Source organism: Adiantum capillus-veneris, chromosome 2 (genome assembly GCF_014529385.1).
Source record: "Adiantum capillus-veneris isolate H3 chromosome 2, ASM1452938v2, whole genome shotgun sequence".
NCBI lineage: Eukaryota > Viridiplantae > Streptophyta > Polypodiopsida > Polypodiales > Pteridaceae > Adiantum > Adiantum capillus-veneris.
Window position 1 is genome coordinate 90,209,090 of NC_140932.1, and position 19,730 is coordinate 90,228,819.

The window sequence follows — 19,730 nt, forward strand, 5'->3', positions numbered from 1 at the left end:
GATTTCCGTATCACTAAATCTTCCCGATGCCCATCGGTAAATAATAGGATATTCATTTTCAATTGCACAAAGGATCCCTCCCCAAGCTTCTTCGGAAGCATATGAATAAACAACCAGGGGTTTATCTCTAGGGATCTTCAGTGGAAGCAGATTTAAACAAACTTGCTTGATGTTTTGCACTGCAAGGGTTAGCCGATCATGCCAGAAGAAATTCTTGCATCTGTCCAACTCTTTAAAACTTAATAAATCTTTAGCGAGTTGAAGATATTGCGGAGCAATCCATTGTAAGCAACCTACCAAAGATTGCAATTCTTTTCAATTGGACAACTGATCAGGATATTGATTAATTTTCTGCAATACATACTCCTGTATCTTTATTTTGCCTGCAAAAATTTCGACTCCTAAAAAGGATACTTCTGCTTGGCAGATTTCTATTTTCTTTAGGCTAAGTATCAATCCTGTATTCTTTAATTTTGCAATGAAATCTGTCAAATGCTGGACATGACTTCTAACATCTTTGGAATATATCAAGATGTTATCAATGTAAAGTAACACGAATTGCCTGCGATCTGCAAAAATGCGTTCGATCCTTTCCTGACATAGAGAAGGGGCTGTCATGAGTCCCATTGGCAAGGCATTCCACTGGAACATACCTTGGGGAACTACAAAGCTTGTCTTTGCCCTATCCTCTGGTCGAATTTTGAACTGTCAGAAACCACTTTTTAGATCAAACTTAGAAATACTAAGCAATCCTTGATTTTGCGCAACAAATCATCTTTCAAAGGTAAAGGGAATCTTTTGTGTTCCAGCCAATCATTGATAGGTTTGTAATTGATTGATTACAAGCGTCCTTTTACCTCTTTTCTGCTCTGAATGATTGTTGACATAAAAGACTTGGCAAGCATAGGGATTGTTTAGTGGTGAGATCAATCCATCCTGCACGATTTGATCTATTTCTGTTTTCCATAAATATGAATCTTCTAAAGACATGCCAAGATGAGTTGCTTTCAAATCGCTGGTACGCTTGGTTAACTGTCCTTCACATTCTTGCAACTCTAAACACAATTTCTTTTTCTCTTGCTCAAACCAGCTAAGGTACTAGAGGTCTTTGGCTGGATTTGGTAATTTCGGCATAACTCCCCCCACAAGAAAAGTTGCGCGTTATTTGGTTGAAATAGTATAGAGAAGAGAGTGCAAAGTAAAGGAAATGGCACCTGTTGGTTGAATAGCCCATGGAGTGAGCTTGGAAATTATATCAACCCCAATAGACAAGTCAGTATTGGGATGCAAGTATAAGTACAATGTAACATGTGCTTTGAGGTTAGCCAGGGCTATTCTACAATGGACAATCTGATTGATTTGTCCACGAGAATTATTAGCTGCTTTGTCAATCAGATATTCAAGTTCTCCATGACATTGATCCACTTTAGCTTCGATAGCAGCTAATTGTGACTGAGTATTAAGCACTTGTTTGTGCAGTTGCTCAATACGATTATTAACCTGATCTAATGCTGAGAACATGGCTTGGATTGCTTTTGCTTGGTGTTCCTCAGCACAATATTATCCTGCTTTTCTGTTGCTGACTTACTCGGTTTCTGAGAAGTAATAGGAGTCAGCAATGTAGTGGACTCGGGTTGACGACTAGCAGGAGTTGAAAGTGTCCCTAAACTCTGTCTAAGTCCAGGATGGACCATTCTTCTCCATTCCTCTGTTTTGGCAATGCTTCAGCATGTTCTATCATGTTACTAAACAGTGGAAGTGGCTTATAATCTTTCTGTTCTTTCTTGGACAGACTTAATATAGAAGGTCTTCTTTTTTCCATCCATGAGGGTTCTGAATCTTTTGTATCTGTACTAAGAGTTCGAGAAGAAGAGGAAGATTCTGTTTGTATCTTTGCTTTCTTTGGAAATACATATGGTTTCCTGACCATGTTAAACATTACAGAAGAGTTTTCATCAGAGAAGGTTGAAGCTACTTCAGTGACTGATTCAGAGGTCGTAGAGTCACAGGTTTCCTCGTCATCTGAATCATAGTCTATGTATTCATTGATAGGAATATCATGTTTCTGAAACCTGTTACAGTAGACAACTTCATACTCATTTTCCTTTGAGTAAAGCATTTCCAAACCTTTTTTTCCGCTTAGGGCATTCTGGAGCAATATGCCCTTCTTTCTGGCAGATGTAGCTTCGGACTGTCTTTCTTTCTTGTTTAGACATCTTTCTGGTCCTGCGAGCTACTTTGTATTTCTTTCCAAATCTGTTTCTGCGGTTCTTTATTTTGCAGGAGCATTTCTTTTGAGCCGCAACACATCCAAAGTCTTTGACCTTCGTTGCAAAAACTTGAATTAAATCCCTTGACCTGTCTAAATTCTTTCTTCATTCTGAGTCGAGCACATTCAAGATCTGTGACTTCGTCAATAAAAGAATTTATCTGTGCTATTGTGATTTGGTCGTCAAGGTGTAAACCAGATGCTTAAATACGTTCTTTGACCAAATTTGAGAATGAGGGAGGAAAAGAGTTTACATAATATTGCTTATACTCTGCTTTGAAGTAACCTCCAGGGAACTCATACATCAGGTGAGTCATATGTTGTTGATAGGCTTTGATTTTTGTAAGATCACATAGCTTACCACGGAAAAAAGCTTCCCTGTACCTGTCCTTTATCTTTTGCTGTGATCCTAAGAATTGCATTACTATTGCAACAAAAAACAGAGTAATGACATTATCAAAATTTTCAAGAATTCCTCCTTGCAGAATGAACACTTCGCTTTCTTCGTTTAAGTCACCCCACCAATATCGCAAAATTCCTTGGAAACCTGCTGTCAGCATTGTGATGGCTTGGCGTTGGGTCAAGTCCTTGTATTGCACTCCATAGTGTGCAATATTATAGATGAACTCGAATACTTTCCATACCTACTCTTGATTAAGTCCATCTATGTCGATTATGGTCATATCTCCAATCTTGGAGACTCCTTTGAGTGATGAAGATGCTAAAGTAGAGGTAGCAGGTTCTTCTACTTTGGCTTCATCTGTTTCCATTTTAACACGGTTTAGTCTTCTGACTTCTGCTTCTTCAATTACTTCTAGTTCTGATTCTGAAGTAGAATCAGCTTTTGGAAAAGCATTATCTAGATTGAAGTCTAGCTTGTCTACTAGTGGTTCCTCATAGGTCATACAGTGAGCATCCATAAATCCTTCCCAAAGATGATCTTCAGGGTTATGCAATTGGCATAGCATTTCATGTCACAAACGGCAGCGCATAGCAATATAAAATATACTCGGATAAATAGAATTTATCACTTAATACTGAAGCCAAAGAATATAGAGAGAAATAAATAGAGAGAGAGAAGATCGACACAGTACTGGGGACCAGAAGATGGGCTGGTCCCCCCCGTAATAGTATCTTTATTACTGAGGAGAAGTCTATACAAGCACTTGAACCGAACGTATTACCACGTTCGTTCTAGAATAAGACTTGATGGTTCCCGGAAGCCGAGTCCCGGAAGCCTCGGCTTCCGATTCCTAGGGCAAAACCCTATTCCAAGGAACTTCCGTTCCTTATTCCAAATCCTTGAGAACCAAGTTCTCGCCTCTGGATCACACCTTCCAGACTCAGGGCATGGCATCCCTGCAACTCTTTTCCGACTCTGTTTCCAGAGTCCTGTTCTTGCAGAATAACTCCGCTTTCTTCGACACGAAGTCCTTCCCTTGGGAATTTCAACTTCTGGATCACATCTCGAGAGTCTACCTCTCTTCAATCCATGGATCTGCTTCCTAAACTTGGGTACAAAACCCTTGGGTTAATCTCGCTCTAGTTCCTCAGAGCGCTTTTATCCTGTAGAGGCTCATGCCTTCCTCTGCTCCTACTCCCTCACGAAGAGGAAGTATACCTGCAATCAAATACTTAAAGATCATAACATAAAAATCGTACCTTCAAAGTCGCGACGCTCGTAACGCAACTCGGTTCTCGAAAAAGCAATTCCCCGGAAGAGATCTCTGCATAGAAAATCCTCTCTTCCAATCCTACACACAAAAGAGGTGTGTTCTCGGGTTCCTTCTCGTAAATCAGCCCCGTCTACGACATTTATGGGCTGAAAACAGAGAAAAACAGTAGCTTGTCGCGATGGAAACACGCTCCGTAGGCACTTCTTCGCGAGGGAACTCGCGCATTGGGTCTTGGCGACATCTGGTACACTTGGGGCAGCCATGGACATCATCGGCAAACGTCTTCTTTGCGGGTGAACTCTGCAGCAGCATCTCCTTCTTGCAAAAACTGATCCTCTCCTCTGAGTGAGGGCATGTGATGGTTTTATAGCTCCTAGCCATTAGCTGCTCGCGTAGAGATCGCGGCTGTTTTTTTTTTTTTTTTTCAAAATTTTTTTTACGTTTTTTTTTTTTTCTTTTCTACCAGCTCAACTCACCATTGAGCAAGATTTGGAATTTTTCCGATTTCTCCTCGACGGTTCAGTTGGACCTCTACAATTGAGGACAACTGTTTATAAGTGAGAGGGATGTTGCTAAATTGGCTTTATCTGACATAAAAATAATTCTAAATGAATTATTGGCTTTATAAGTGAGAGGGTTTTCTCACTTGGAACACGAGGAAAAATAATTCTAAATGAATTATTGGAATTTTAAGTGAGAGGGCTTTTCTCACTGGAGACATCCGAGTACAGAGTATTCCTAGTGCGCCATTCAAAGTAATGATGGGAGCACTGAGAACGGGAATATCTGTAAGGCCACCAGGCACGGGTACTTCTGATGCGTCACATCGGATGGGTGACAGGGAGCATCGGAAAGGAGTATCCGACCATCCCAGAACGGACATCTCTGATGCGTCATAGGATGGGTGACATAGAGCATCGTGAAGGAGATTGTACTGTAAGTTCGGTAGGAAAGGACTAGGTGATGGGTATTCCTGATGCGTCACAAGGTGGGTGACGGGTGCATCGGAAAGAGAATATCCATAGTCGGGAGGAAATTCCGAACTGTGTTAGAATTGTGCACAAGGAAAAAGCAAGCACTTGAATGAAGATGGGTTCAAAGGAAACTTTGAGGAAAAACAGATGCTTTCTGAGAAAGCGGGATTGCTTTTCGGGAAAGCAGATGCTTTCCCGCGAGGAAGTCTATGTCTGCATTGCAACTATGCATGTGATTGCATCCAGGGACGCCTGGGAAGTGCTGTGAAAGCATTGTTTTTAACTTATAAGGTTTTATTGAGTTTTTGGACAGGTACAGACTATTTTTAAAATAAGCCGGCCGCCCACTTAATAAGTGGACAGCCATCTAATAAATAAGGCAACAGATCACCCAGCGTTTTCTCTCTCTCTTTTTCTGGCAGAACAACGAAAAAAAAAAAAAAAAAAAAAAAAAAAACGGCCACGATCTCTACGCGAGCAGCTATTCGTGCCTGTGGCTAGGAGCTATAAAACCATCACATGCCCTCACTCAAAGGAGAGGATCAGTTTTTGCAAGAAGGAGATGCTGCTGCAGAGTTCACCCGCAAAGAAGACGTTTGCCGGTGATGTCCATGGCTGCCCCAAGTGTACCAGATGTCACCAAGACCCAATGCGCGAGTTCCCTCGCGAAGAAGTGCCTACGGAGCGTGTTTCCATCGCGACAAGCTGCTGTTTTTCTCTGTTTTCAGCCCATAAATGTCATAGACGGGGCTGATTTACGAGAAGGAACCCGAGAACACACCTCTTTTGTGTGTAGGATTGGAAGAGAGGGTTTTCTATGCAGAGATCTCTTCCGGGGAATTGCTTTTTCGAGAACCGAGTTGCGTTACGAGCGTCGCGACTTTGAAGGTACGATTTTTATGTTATGATCTTTAAGTATTTGATTGCAGGTATACTTCCTCTTCGTGAGGGAGTAGGAGCAGAGGAAGGCATGAGCCTCTGCAGGATAAAAGCGCTCTGAGGAACTAGAGCCAGATCAACCCAAGGGTTTCGTACCCAAGTTTAGGAAGCAGATCCACGGATTGAAGAGAGGTAGACTCTCGAGATGTGATCCAGAAGTTGAAATTCCCAAGGGAAGGACTTCTTGTCCAAGAAAGCGGAGTTATTCTGCAGGAACAGGACTCTGGAAACAGAGTCGGAAAAGAGTTGCAGGGATGCCATGCCCTGAGTCTGGAAGGTGTGATCCAGAGGCGAGAACCTTGGTTCTCAAGGATTTGGAATAAGGAACGGAAGTTCCTTGCAATAGGGTTTTGCCCTAGGAATCGGAAGCCGAGGCTTCCGGGAACCATCAAGTCTTATTCTAGAACGAACGTGGTAATACGTTCGGTTCAAGTGCTTGTATAGACTTCTCCTCAGTAATAAAGATACTATTACGGGGGGTGACCAGCCCATCTTCTGGTCCCCAGTACTGTGTCGATCTTCTCATTCTCTATCTCTCTCTATCTATTTCTCTCTATATCCTTTGGCTTCAGTATTAAGTGATAAATTCTATTTATCCAAGTATATGTTACATTGTTATGCGCTCCCGTTTGTGACATTTCATCACGCTCATACCTATCATGTGGGTCTGAAATAATTTCTGTCTGACTCCCTCACCTTAAAAAAGGATCGAAGGCGTCAACGAGATCACCATCAGCAAATGGCGATTCCGAATACTAAGGAAGGCTTGCATTACGGGTCGAAGGAGAGGATTGTAATGCCGAAAACATGCGAGGCATGATAGAGCTACTTCCAATGGTAGTGTAGCTCAGGGGTAATAATTGAGTTACTGCAGGTTTACTAGCCTTACTGGTCGATGGAGTAGCAGATTGTTTTGTTGTCGCCAGTGCTTCCATCCTGATAAGAATATCATATTGCAGTTCTGCAATTTCTTTTAATATATTGGTATGCCAATTGGAGGCAGACTCAATTGGTTGCAGACGAGAATTAGCAAGAGGCAAAATATATGGTTCATTGAATTTAAGCTCTTTTTCAGCTATCTGTTCTTTGGTTAGCACAGGAACTCTATTCTGAAGAAATGGGAAGCGACAAGTCAATTGCAAAGTTTGCACTTGTAAAGGCCTTCAGTATCTTTATATGTTTCAGGATGCAGACAGATCATCATTTCTTTTGCATGTCGTCGACTATTGGTCGATGGTCTGCTCGATGAAACAGATTCACTTACAAGCTCTTTATAATGAGGTCTTTGCAGAAGCAGTCCTAAGTCTTTGCGAGATTTAGACTCAAGCAGCTTATACTGATCTGTGAGCCCCAATCTTTCAATTGACATCTTCATGGGTTACTGGGCTTCGTTCAGTAGAGTTTTGGAGATTTCTAATTTCCATTTAGAGGGGAATTCAACTTCCTGCCACTGCACGATCTCTGGTACTGATCCTTGGGAAGTTGGATCAACCTTCAATACAATATTCTGGCCTTTCTCATTTGATTGATCATTGCACAGATATCCAAAATTATAGACTGACGGGAGACATGTATTGACAGTTCTAACTATCATTCGATAGGCTATTTGTAAATGATTAGATTGGTATTTCAAATCTAGCCCATTGGTTTTAATTAACAGAGATACTATTTCGCTAAAATAACGATCTGTTAGGCTAACAGGAAAGTTAGGATAACACTCGATGTAAATGGGACCATTAGATAGACTACCCTGAATTATGCTAATGGTTTGATCTTGTAGGTTTCTATGTGCAGTATCTAAGAGAGCACCGATACAAGATACATTTAATCCTTGTGTAAACAATGGAACTATACCACTAGCTATATAACCTATATGTACAAACTGATGTCCTTTACTAAGAGCCTTTGTCGAAACGCTTCAAGTTCTTGGAACAGATGTACGACATGATTGTCAGCGTCACTGTCTTTTAGAGTTAATTTTCCATGGGTTTCATGGAACAAAGTATGAGCAGATAGGGTAAATACCTTCTGATGTTTATAGATCTGATTGGTATTTACTTTCGGTAGCCTCCACTAGCCTGAAGGGTTCGGCTCTTCGACTTTCATGTTGTTAGAAAGGAACTTCTTGAAGGAAGATACGATCATTGCCATTGTTGAGATTGCTTGTTGCCTTTAGAGAATGAAAGCCCTTCTAATGTCAATGGACTCCGGATATGTCGAAACACTACACAGTGGGATATAGAGAGACTTATCACACCTGTGGAAAGGCTATGTCTAAGCAGCACACAGCCTAAGCGACGGCGGCAGAAAGAGGCACTTTGCTCTCACCAAAGATGTAGGGAGTCTCCAAAGATCTTGAATGTGCTCGACTCAGAATGAAGAAAGAATTTAAACAAGTCAAGGGATTTAATTCAAGTTTCTGCAACAAAGAAACGAAGGTCAAAAACTTTGGATGTGCTGCGGCTGAAAAGAAATGCCCCTTCAAAATAAAGAACCACAGAAACAGATTTGGAAAGAAATACAAAGTAACTCGCAGGACCAGAAAGCTGTCTAAACAAGAAAGAAAGACAATCCGATGCTACATCTGCCAGAAAGAAGGGCATATTGCTCTAGAATGCCCCAAGCGTAAAAAAAGGTTTGGAAATGCCTTACTCAAAGAAATATATGAGTATGAAGTTGTCTACTGTAACAGGTTTCAACAACATGATATTCCTATCAATGAATACATAGACTATGATTCAAATGATGAAGAAACCTCTCACTCTACGACCTCTGAATCAATCACTGAATTAACTTCAGCCTTCTCTGATGCAACTCTTTTGTAATGTTTAACATGGTCAGGAATTCATATGCATTTCCAAAGAAAGCAAAGATACAAACAGAATCTTCCTCTTCTTCCCCAACTCCTAGTACAGATACAAAAGATTCAGAACCCTCATGGATGGGAAAAAGAAGACCTTCTACATGAAATCTGTCCAAGAAAGAACAGAAAGATTATAAGCCACTTTCACTGTTTAGTAACATGATAGAACATGCTGAAGCATTGGCCAAAACAGAGGAATGGAGAAGAATGGTCCATCCTGGACTTAGACAGAGTTTAGGGACACTTCCAACTCCTGCTAGTCATCAACCTGAGTCCACTACATTGCAGACTCCTATTACTTTTCAGAAACCGAGTTAGTCAACAAAAGAAAAGCAGGATAAATATTGTGCTGAGAAACACCAAGCAAAAGCAATCCAAGCCATATTCTCAGCATTAGATCAGGTTAATAATCGTATTGAGCAACTGCACAAACAAGTGCTTAATACTCAATCACAATTAGCTGCTATCGAAGCTAAACTGGATCAATGTCATGGAGAACTTCAATATCTGATTGAAAAAGCAGCTATGAATAATATTGCTACAGAACCAGTATCAGAATGGAAGCCAGAGCGAGCAGCAAATACCTGTCAGGTAATCCCTTTCAATGAGAAAGAAGATGTCTCTTATTTTTCAAAGATATGGATTAAATTGCCCAACTATCCCTCCTTTCGGGTAGATACTCTTTGGGATACAAGTTCAGCATTGTCTTACCTAAATCAGGAACAGGTGTCTCCACATCTCCGACAAAAGTTACAACATGGCATCCCAGTGTCCTATGCTAATAATTCTCGGGGACAAATCAATCAGATTGTCCATTGTAGAATAGCCCTGGCTAACCTCAAAGCACAGGTTAAGTTGTACTTACACCCGCATCCCAATATTGACTTGTCTATTGGGGCTGATATAATTTCCAATCTCACTCCATGGGCTATTCAACCAACATGTGCCATTTCCTTTACTTTGCACTCTCTTCCCTATACTGTTTTAACCAAAGAGCGCGGAACTTTTCTTGAGGGGGGAGTTATGCCGAAATTACCAAATCCAGCCAAAGACCTCCAGTACTTTGGCTGGTTTGAGCAAGAAAAAAAGAAATGGTGTTTAGAGCTGCAAGAATGTGAAGAACAGTTAACCAAGTAAAACAGCGACAATCCACTGGCTTTCTGGGATCGAGAGGAATACTGGATTTCACTACCAGGAGAAACCACAACCTAAAGGTTTGAAAGCCACTCATCCTGGCATGTCTTTAGAAGATTCACATTTATGCAAAACAGAAATAGATCAAATCGTGCAGGATGGATTGATCTCACCATCAAACAATCCCTATGCCTGCCAAGTGTTTTATGTCAACGATCATTCAAAGCAAACAAGAGGTAATAAGAGGATTGTAATCAATTACAAACCTATCAATGATTGGCTGGAACACAAAAGATTCCCTTTACCTCTGAAAGATGATTTGTTGCGCAAAATCAAGGATTGCCTTGTATTTTCTAAGTTTGATCTAAAAAGTGGTTTTTCGACCAGAGGATAGAGCAAAGACCAGCTTTGTAGTTCCCCAAGGTATCTTCCAGTGGAATGTCTTGCTAATGGGACTCGAGACAGCCCCTTCTCTATGGCAGGAAAGGATCAAACGCATTTTTGCGGATCGCAGGCAATTCGTGTTACTTTACATTGATGACATCTTGATATATTCCAAAGATGTTAAAAGTCATGTCCAACATTTGACAGATTTTAATGCAAAATTAATGAATACAAGATTGGTACTTAGCCTGAAGAAAATGAAAATCTGGCAAGCAGAAGTATCCTTTTTAGGAGTCGAAATTTTTGCAAGCAAAATAAAGATGCAAGAGCATGTATTGCAAAAAATTAATCAATATCCTGATCAGTTGTCCAATTGAAAAGAATTGCAATCTTTGGTAGGTTGCTTACAGTGGATTGCTCCGCAATATCCTCAACTCGCTAAAGATTTATTAAGTTTTAAAGAGTTGGACAGATGCAAGAATTTCTTCTGGCATGACCGGCTAACCCTTGCAGTGCAAAAAATCAAGCAAGTTTGTTTAAATCTGCTTCCACTGAAGATCCCTACAAATAAACCCCTGGCTGTTTATTCAGATGCTTCCGAAGAAGCTTGGGGAGGGATACTTTGTGAAATTGAAAATGAAGACCCTATTATTTGCGGATGGGCATCAGGAAGATTTAGTGATACAGAAACCTGATATCACTCTATTCAAAAGGAACTACTTGCTGGTGTCAATACTGCATTAGCTTTTAGACTGTTTCTAGTCGGACATGCTTTCATTCTAAGAAGTGATTTAAGGCACTTCGATAAATTTCTTAAAGAAAAAAATGCAGGAAAAGTAAGCAATGCTAGGATCTATCGCTGGGATTATAAGCTGAGTCATTTTGACATCATTTACGAATATGTTGAAGGAATAAAAAATAACATTGCCGACCTTTTGTCAAGAGTCAAAGGAGATGAAAAAAGGATGACAAAAAAATATGACATCAGTAATGACACCACATAGAGGAATAAAAGTGTGACATAAGCACTGAGAACGGCAAACACATAAAGTATTTCTACTTTTTCGCGCACTCACTCCTTTATGTCTCTATCACACCTAAAAACGCACTTACTAGATGCTTTTGTATCCTTTACGCAAGTGCTCAATCGCCTATATAAGCGAAGCCTTGCATACTCACAAGGTGTGCCTTTATGACTCAGCCTTTTGTAATTTCTTGAGTATCAATATACTGCTAGTTTTGTGACTCCCATACTGTCTCTGCGCTAACTGATCATCGTGTTTAAGCTTTTGTTTAAGCTTCTGTATGTTGTCTGCTTCGTTTGCTGCTTCTGCCTAAAATGGTATCAGAGCCAAAACTTGTTATTGTTATTGTGTAACCGTGAGAGAAATCCAGAGAAATCCTGAGTACTCGTGAGGACTCCCTAATTCTTTGGTGAGAGCAAACTGCCTCTTTCTGCCGCCGTGGCTTAGGCTGTGTGCCACTTAGACATAGGCTTTCCACAGGCGTGATAAGTCTCTCTATACCCCACTGTACAGTGTTTCGACATATCCGAAGTCCATTGACATTAGAAGGGCTTTCATTCTCTAAAGGCAACAAGCAATCTCAACAATGGCAATATCGTATGTTTCTTCAAGAAGTTCCTTTCTAAAAGTATGGAAGTCGAAGAGCCGAACCCTTCAGGCAGGTGGAGTCTACCGAAAGTAAATACCAACCAGACCTATAAACATCATAAGGTATTTACCCTATCTGCTCATACTTTGTTCCATGAAACCCATGGAAAATTAACTGTAAAAGACAGTCACGCTGACAATCATGTCATACATCTATTCCAAGAACTTGAAGAGTTTCAAGCAAAGGCTCTTAGTAAAAGACATCAGTTTGTACATATAGGTTATATAGCTATTGGTATAGTTCCATTGTTTAGACAAGGAATAAACGTATCTTGTATCGGTGCTCTCTTAGATACCCGACATAGAAACCTACAAGATCAAACCATTAGCATAATTCAAGGTAGTCTATCTAATGGTCCCAATTACATCGAGTGTTATCCTAACTTTCCTATTAGACTAACAGATCGTTATTTCAACGAAATAGTATCTCTATTAATTAAAACCAATGGGCTAGATTTGAAATACCAATCTGATCATTTACAAATAGCCTACCGAATGAGAGTTAGAACTGTCAATACATGTCTCCCGTCAGTCTATAATTCTGGATACTATGTAATGATCAATCAAATGAGAAAGGCCAGAATATTGTAATGAAGGTTGATCCAACTTCCCAAGGATCTCTACCAGAAATCGTGCAGTGGCAGGAAGTTGAATTCCCCTCTGAATGGAAATTATATATTTCCAAAACTCTACTGAACGAAGCCCAGCAACCCATGAAGATGTCAATTGAAAGATTGGGACTCACACATCAATATAAGCTGCTTGGAAAGTCTAAATCTCGCAAAGACTTAGGACTGCTTCTGCAAAGACCTGAGTATAAAAAGCCTGTAAGTGAATCTCTTTCATCCAGCAGACCATCAACTAGTAGTCGAGACATGCAAAAGAAATGATGATTTGTCTGCATCCCGAAACATATAAAGATACTGAAGGCCTTTATAGGTGCAAACTCTGCAATCGACTTGTCGCTTCTGATTTTCTTCAGAATGGAGTAACTGTGCTAACCAAAGAACAGATAGCTGAAAAAGAGCTTAAATTCAGTGAACCATATATTTTGCCTCCTGCTATTTCTCGTCTGCAACCAATTGAGTCTGCCTCCAATTGGCATATCAATGCATTAAAAGAAATTACAAAACTGCAATATGATATTCTTAGCAAGATGGAAGCACTGGTGACAACAAAACAGTCTGCTACTCCATCGACCAGTAAGGCTAGTTAACCTGCAGTGACTCAGTTATTACCCCTGAGCTACACTATCATTGGAAGTAGCTCTATTATGCCTCGCATGTTTTCGGCATTACAATCCTCTCCTTCGACCCGTAATGCAAGCCTTCCTCAGTCTTCGGAATCGCCATTTGCTGATGATGATCTCGCTGACGTCTTCGATCCCTTTTTAAGGTGGGGAAGTCGGGCACAATTTATTTCAGACCCACATAATAGGTATGAGCATGATGAAATGCTATGCCAATTGCATAACCCTGAAGATCATGTTTGGCAAGGATTTATGGATGCTCACTGTATGACCTATAAGGAACAACTAGTAGATGAGCTAGACTTCAATCTAGATAATGCTTTTCCAAAACCTGATTCTACTTCAGAATCAGAACCAGAAGTAATTGAAGAAGCAGAAGTCAAAAGACTAAACCCTGTTAAAATGGAAACACATGAAGCCAAGGTAGAATAACCTGCTACCTCTACTTCAACATCTTCATCACTCAAAGGAGCCTCCAAGATTGGAGATTCGACCATAATCGACATAGATGGACTTAATCAAGATCAGGTATGGAAAGCATTCGAGTTCATCTATAATTCTGCACACTATGGAGTTCAATACAGGGACTTGATCCAACGCCAAGCTATCACAATGCTGACAGCAGGATTCCAAGGAATTTTGCGATATTGGTGGGATGACTTAAATGAAGAAAGCAAAGTATTCATTCTGAAAGGAGGAATTCCTGAAAATTTTGATAATGTCATTACTCTGTTTTTTGCTACAATAGAAATGCAATTCTTAGGATCACAGCAAAAGATAAAGGACAGGTACAGGAAAGCTTTTTTCCGTGGTAAGTTGTGTGATCTTACAAAGATCAAAGCCTATCGTATGTGTGTGTGTGTGTGTGTGTGTGTGTGTGTGTGTGTATACATATATATATATATATATATATATATATATATATATATATATATATATATATATATATGTATGTATAGACATATATACACAATATAGATATAGACATAGATACACACACACATATATATATACATACGTACACACACACACACACACACACATATATATCACATATACACTTGTAAAATACGTCTTTGAAGTCCGAGGCTTAAGAGCGATAACGAGCTCTTCTTAACCTCTTCGTAGGAAATTTTAACAAATTACGTTTCTTTATTAACCATCGAGCTTTGCCTCGATTCAATTCTATGTTTCTGAAGATGCTTTCTTTGCTCATCTCTATTGGCCCCGGGTCTTTTCTGGTGTTTGAAGCAATGGCACAACCTCTAGTGTTCAAGTTGCTACGTTTGCGTCACTAACCCCTTACGTAGTATAAGGCCAAAGATTTAAAACATTAAGGGAAATCTTCAAGATATCGCTAACTGACGAGTCCCGATTAGAGAGAGAGAGAGAGAGAGAGAGAGAGAGAGAGAGAGAGAGATGCTTGCAGTTGGACCTTGTCAGCAGCTCCCAAGCACGTCGCTCTTCTTCTCTTGTAGCGCTCTGCTCGGCGGCCTCCTCCCACAAACCAGAGCGCTGCTCGGCAGCCCTTGTGTTCTTCTTTCTCTTCTCTGCAGATACCCTCGACCTTTCGTATCTGCTCGTCGTCTTCCTATTCAGCCCCGTCGGCTCTTGCCTCAGTAGCCGCCTTCTTCCAAAACAAACTGCCTAATCTATTTGTTGTTGCATGTCAATCCTTCTTTCAACTCAAATGTCCTTGCCAACCTGCAGTTCCGGCCCGTCCTCCCCCTTGTCTTCTGCCCGCGCCCCCTTTCTTCACCAGCTCTTCGTCAGGCCTTAGATTTATTTTTTTCCTGCTTGGTGCCTTCGTTTTATTTGCTGTCGACTTCTTTTGTTGGCACTGCCTTTTGGCAGAAAGGGAGGGTAAATGCGAGGGAATTTCAGCCCGTGTACAACGGAGCACCCTTCCAATTTTTTGAAAGTATGTTTTATTTTTCTCTTATATAATGTATAGTCTCTTTTCTTCTTCGTTTCCTTCTCTCTCTCGCACTCTCTCCTTCTCTCTCTCTTTTTCTTCAATTTGAGTGAAGACAGTGCCAACGTTGGTCTCCAGATGCCTTGTTTTAGCTGCCCGTTTTTAGTTCTTTTTTAAGCTCATGGAATTGCCTTTTAAAATAGCTTACCTTGCCCCCTTTTTTTTTTTGTTTACTATGGACCGGCGGTCACTTAATTGGCCAAAAGCCTTGGGCGGCCTGCCCACCCCCATTTGGCTTACGCATCAATCAAGCTTTGCAATTCAACACCTTGCCATTGATCACACCAAAAGCATCCTTGCCATGTGGAGCATAACTCGCAATTAATGTACTCCAAGCATGGCATTCCGAAGAGAATGTCCATCAAGAATCTTTCGTGCTTTTTTAGCCATATCCCCTAATCAACAAACTTTAAGAAACGGAACCCAGACAATAAAGTCCCAAAGCACCTTCCGAACTTCGTGCAATGCATCACACTTGGCTTACATAATGACCAAGGCAATACCAGCCACATCTTTTTCCACAACACTTGATTATAAAAAAAACAACTCAAAGCTTCCATGCGAGTGCCATGTTGGACATATCTTGCAATCACCGAGTTCTTGGCTACATCCGGCAAACAAATTGAATGGCAATTTACGCCAAACCCATCAACATACACAACATCCCTTTGATTTCTGATTTTCCACCCGTCCCGCAATGTGGTACAACATCGTGATGCCACATTTCTTATTCTACTCCTACTACTACTCTATACAGTGGCTATGCCACGTCACCACATTGTGATAAGTGACGCCGTTTGGCCTAAACATGGAATTCAATAGATAGATCACATGTTTAGCTCTGATTGATTCTTCACACAAGTGTTGTTTGATGACATTTTAGTCTTCTCAAAGAGAGAAGAATTATCGGAAGCACTTAATAGTATTTTGCATATTGATGAAGTATCATCTACGTATTAGATACTACCTCGGTCATGTAGTAACTCCCAATGAGGTAAGAATTGCTCTGACAATGATTCAAGTGACCAAGGACCAGTCAAATCTTCATTAATACATGATGTGTGCAGTTTTCTAAGTCTTGGTTCCTATCATTGCAAATTCATTAGAGGTTTTGCCATGTCATAGCTCCTCTTCACAGTCTCACAAAGACAAAAAATTCGTTTACCTTGGGACTGAGACAAAAGGAAGCTTTCAACAAGCTTGAGAAGCTTTTGGGTCATGACCCTTTCTTTAAAGTTCCAAATTGAAGGAAGCCTTTTGATTCTTGTGATGCTTCCAAAGATTGCTTCGGAACAATGCTTACCCAAGGGAGACATGCAATAGCCTTTGAGACTAGGCAGCTTAAGGACATAGATATCTATGAAAAGAGATTATCGTTGTTGTTCGTTCTCTCTCCATATGGAAGGACTACCTTCCTCATAGAAGTGTTTGTCATCATCAAAGTTTTAAGTTTTTTCGTTACCTAAAGGAAATCATCTGAGAAGTAGATGAGATGGACAAATTTTCCCTATGTTCCATTTCTACATTCTTCACAAATTTGGTAGCAAGAACATGACAGCACATGCTCGCTGTAGAAGATCCAAAGTGAATGCCATCACTTCAATATACCATTACAAACTGGACTCTCTTCCCAAGATGTATCCTGCAGATCCTGACGACTAGATGGAAAAAGTTACCAAGTAGCGAGAATGTCTCCCATTATTTCAACGACAGAGATCTTCGCATGACTAGCCTCTTTTGGTGAGCTTTATTTGAGAAACTAGGAACACAACTAGAATTTTCTTCTGCCTATCATCCTCATACAGATAGGCAAAGTGAGATTGCTGATTCCACAAGGCTAGACCTTCTAAAATTACATGCTTCAGATACACGCACAGATTGGGAACAGTACTTGCCTCTTGTAGAGTCTGCCCGTAAGAATACTGTACACTCTACTATGGGTAAGGCTCCCTTTTTGAGATTGTTTATGGAAATCCTATGCTCCCGCTATGCTGCCACCCATTCTTTTTGCAAAGGAAAAGCTATTCGCAGCCGATGAATTTTCCGGGATTTGGACACCGCCTACGTGCAAGTTTTGAGAGCTATTCTTTGCTCATAGGAGAACATAAGAGAGAAGCTCGTATCATAAAATGATGTCCTACACCTTTTGTTTTCCTTTTGCCTGCTTTTCATTGCAAAATAGGCAAATCCTTCATTAGTATGACCTAGTGTATATCTAGCAGTAAACATACAGCAAATTAGGATGCATGTAGGCAAAACGAAGTTAATACCTATGTCAAAATCATTTCAATAAAAACTTTACAAATCCTTACATAAGCGAGAATAGCCCCCATTCTGACAGGTACATTGAAACAAATTTGACTTGCCTTATCCATACCTTCATTTTGCCTGATCTAGCTGCGGCAACAAGAGATGGAACCAGCAATCTGTCACCAGGGCCAAAGATACTACTTGGACGGAGGGCACATGTTATTAAACCAGACTTTCCATTTGCTGCAAGAACGATAGCCTCTGCTTGTGCTTTTGTTTCAGAGTAGATATCATTGTGCTACAGATGACAGTCGAAAAATAAAGAACATAACTGGCTATGCAAAAAAGTAGCAACTTAATTTGGGACAAGAAAAACACACCCGCTCAGGGTACGGCATGCTTTCGTCTCCATTTATAATGGCACCGACACCGTCAAACACAGCACTTGGAGAACTGGTGTATATAAGCTTACGTACATTATTTGAGATGCACGCGTTCACTACATTGCGAGTTCCTGCACTTCATAATACAACCATAACTATTTGATTCTTTGCTTTTGTTTCATTTTCATTGCAAAAATTCAATTGAATTGTCTGTGAGTTGAGTCATAACGACCTTCAACAGTAACACTGTAATGGAGGTTGAAATTGTTAATTGAAGAATCTGGAGCCGCCATATGAAAGACTGCATCGGCTCCCTTGCAAGCTGCAACCCCAACAAGTACATACATGAACATGGAGGTAAAAAATTTGTAGCCTCCAATTTTATTTTTAAAAATTACTTGTGCCAATTTGTAGAAATGGCACGAAGAAAAATTGAAACATGCTTAATGTTTTCCACTCCACCCAAAACGCATGTAACTTCCACTACACAGATCTTCCATTTGACTCAAAATGCTACCGAGTGACCACAACTATAAATCCATACATCCAGTTTACCAGCCAATATAAAATATTCTTTTAAGTTTCTTTGAGCAATGTAGATAGGAACTTTCACAAGTTTCACTTTAACAAAGGTTTCTGCTGATCTATGGTTTTGCATCACAATACCTATCCACTACTGAGATACAAGAACTATACAAAAACGTTTGGACACAGTTAGTGTTAAGAGAGCCATTTTTCTCTTAAAGCCTGCATGTACCATCCCTTGGCTGTCATATGTACAAAAACTAGTGGTAATCACTCAAAGGTTTCTGTTGATCTACAGTTTTGCACCACAATACCTATCCACTAAGCTATGAGATATAAAAACTATAGTAAAATGCTTTGGACACGGTCAGTATTAAGAGAGCATTTGCGCTAAAAGCCTTCATGTATCATCCCTTGGCTGTCTTATTGCAAAAACTAGTGGTAATCACTACGAACAAGGTCATAAATGGATGACATGGCATACCCAGGAAGAGAAGAGAACAAGGCAGATCTCACACTAGATTGTACAGATGATGGCGTGGCAACGTACGGCTATGGTTGACGTGTCGTTTTACATAGAGATGCTTTTCTGGGCGATAGTTATTAAAGCAGCTGACTTTGGTGGGCTTTTGGATCAGTTATTAAAAGCCTTGAGCCTTTGAGAGTGAGTTTTTGAAAGCAGTTGCTTTTGCTGGTCAAGGGCCTATAAATAAGTGCATTAGAGAGTTTTACCAGCGGGCTCCTCCACGCGGTTGTACGTACAACTCAAGTAATAAGGAATATTGAAAGGGGCCTAGTTGAGGAATTAGTGCATCCAATGTGAGTTCCAATCCCAAACTAATGACCTGAGCTCACACAAGGTCTTTTTTTCACAAAATGATGACATGGCAAGACCACCCATGGACAGACATGATGACGTGGCAGAGAGCTGTACGGACAGGCAGCAATACGGGTGCCCTGAATTGCGCTGACAGGTGCTGACGTGGCAGCCTGTACAGCCTTCCGCAAGTTGGCTTTTGGCATCCCTTGTAAGAATAAAAAGACCCTTAGGGGCCTGACTCTTCAGTGCACCTGGACGGAAAGTCTGAGAGCAGAGGACCTCTTTGGGAGTTGTACTTTGCTCAAGTATTAATATAAAAAAATACCGAAAGGGGCGCCAGTCTTTGTGTCACAAAATGGTGACATGGCATGACCTCCTGCTGCCGTGGACAGACAATACGGACAGATCACGTGGCCCGAAATTTGCGCTTGTCACAAATTGCTGACGTGTCGAGTGAAGAACAGAGCAAACCTTCAGATCACGGCCGAGGGGCCTAAACCCTAAGAAGAGCAAGCAACAGCAGAAGAAGTTCTACCAACTTATGGACCCCCGTCCGATGGGGCCCAAGTGACATAACGGATTAAAATAAAGCAAGACCCACACACACTGAAAGACT

At 40.7% G+C, this 19,730-nt stretch overlaps 1 protein-coding gene across 2 annotated transcripts in view; it reads right to left on the bottom strand.

Moving 5' to 3' along the window:
* LOC147463166 (3beta-hydroxysteroid-dehydrogenase/decarboxylase-like) overlaps window positions 1-19,730 on the bottom strand; it is a 60,179-nt gene that overhangs the window by 13,030 nt on the left and 27,419 nt on the right. Inside the window, exons 2-4 of one of the 2 annotated variants that reach the window (XM_086487626.1) lie at window positions 18,002-18,091; window positions 17,767-17,900; window positions 17,514-17,684 (exon numbers count right to left, since the gene is read on the bottom strand). In XM_086487626.1, coding sequence (XP_086343752.1) covers window positions 17,514-17,684; window positions 17,767-17,900; window positions 18,002-18,091 — 395 coding nt within the window. Of the gene's footprint in view, window positions 1-17,513; window positions 17,685-17,766; window positions 17,901-18,001; window positions 18,117-19,730 lie in introns of those variants that run through there. The other variant, XM_086487635.1, reaches the window with a different exon arrangement.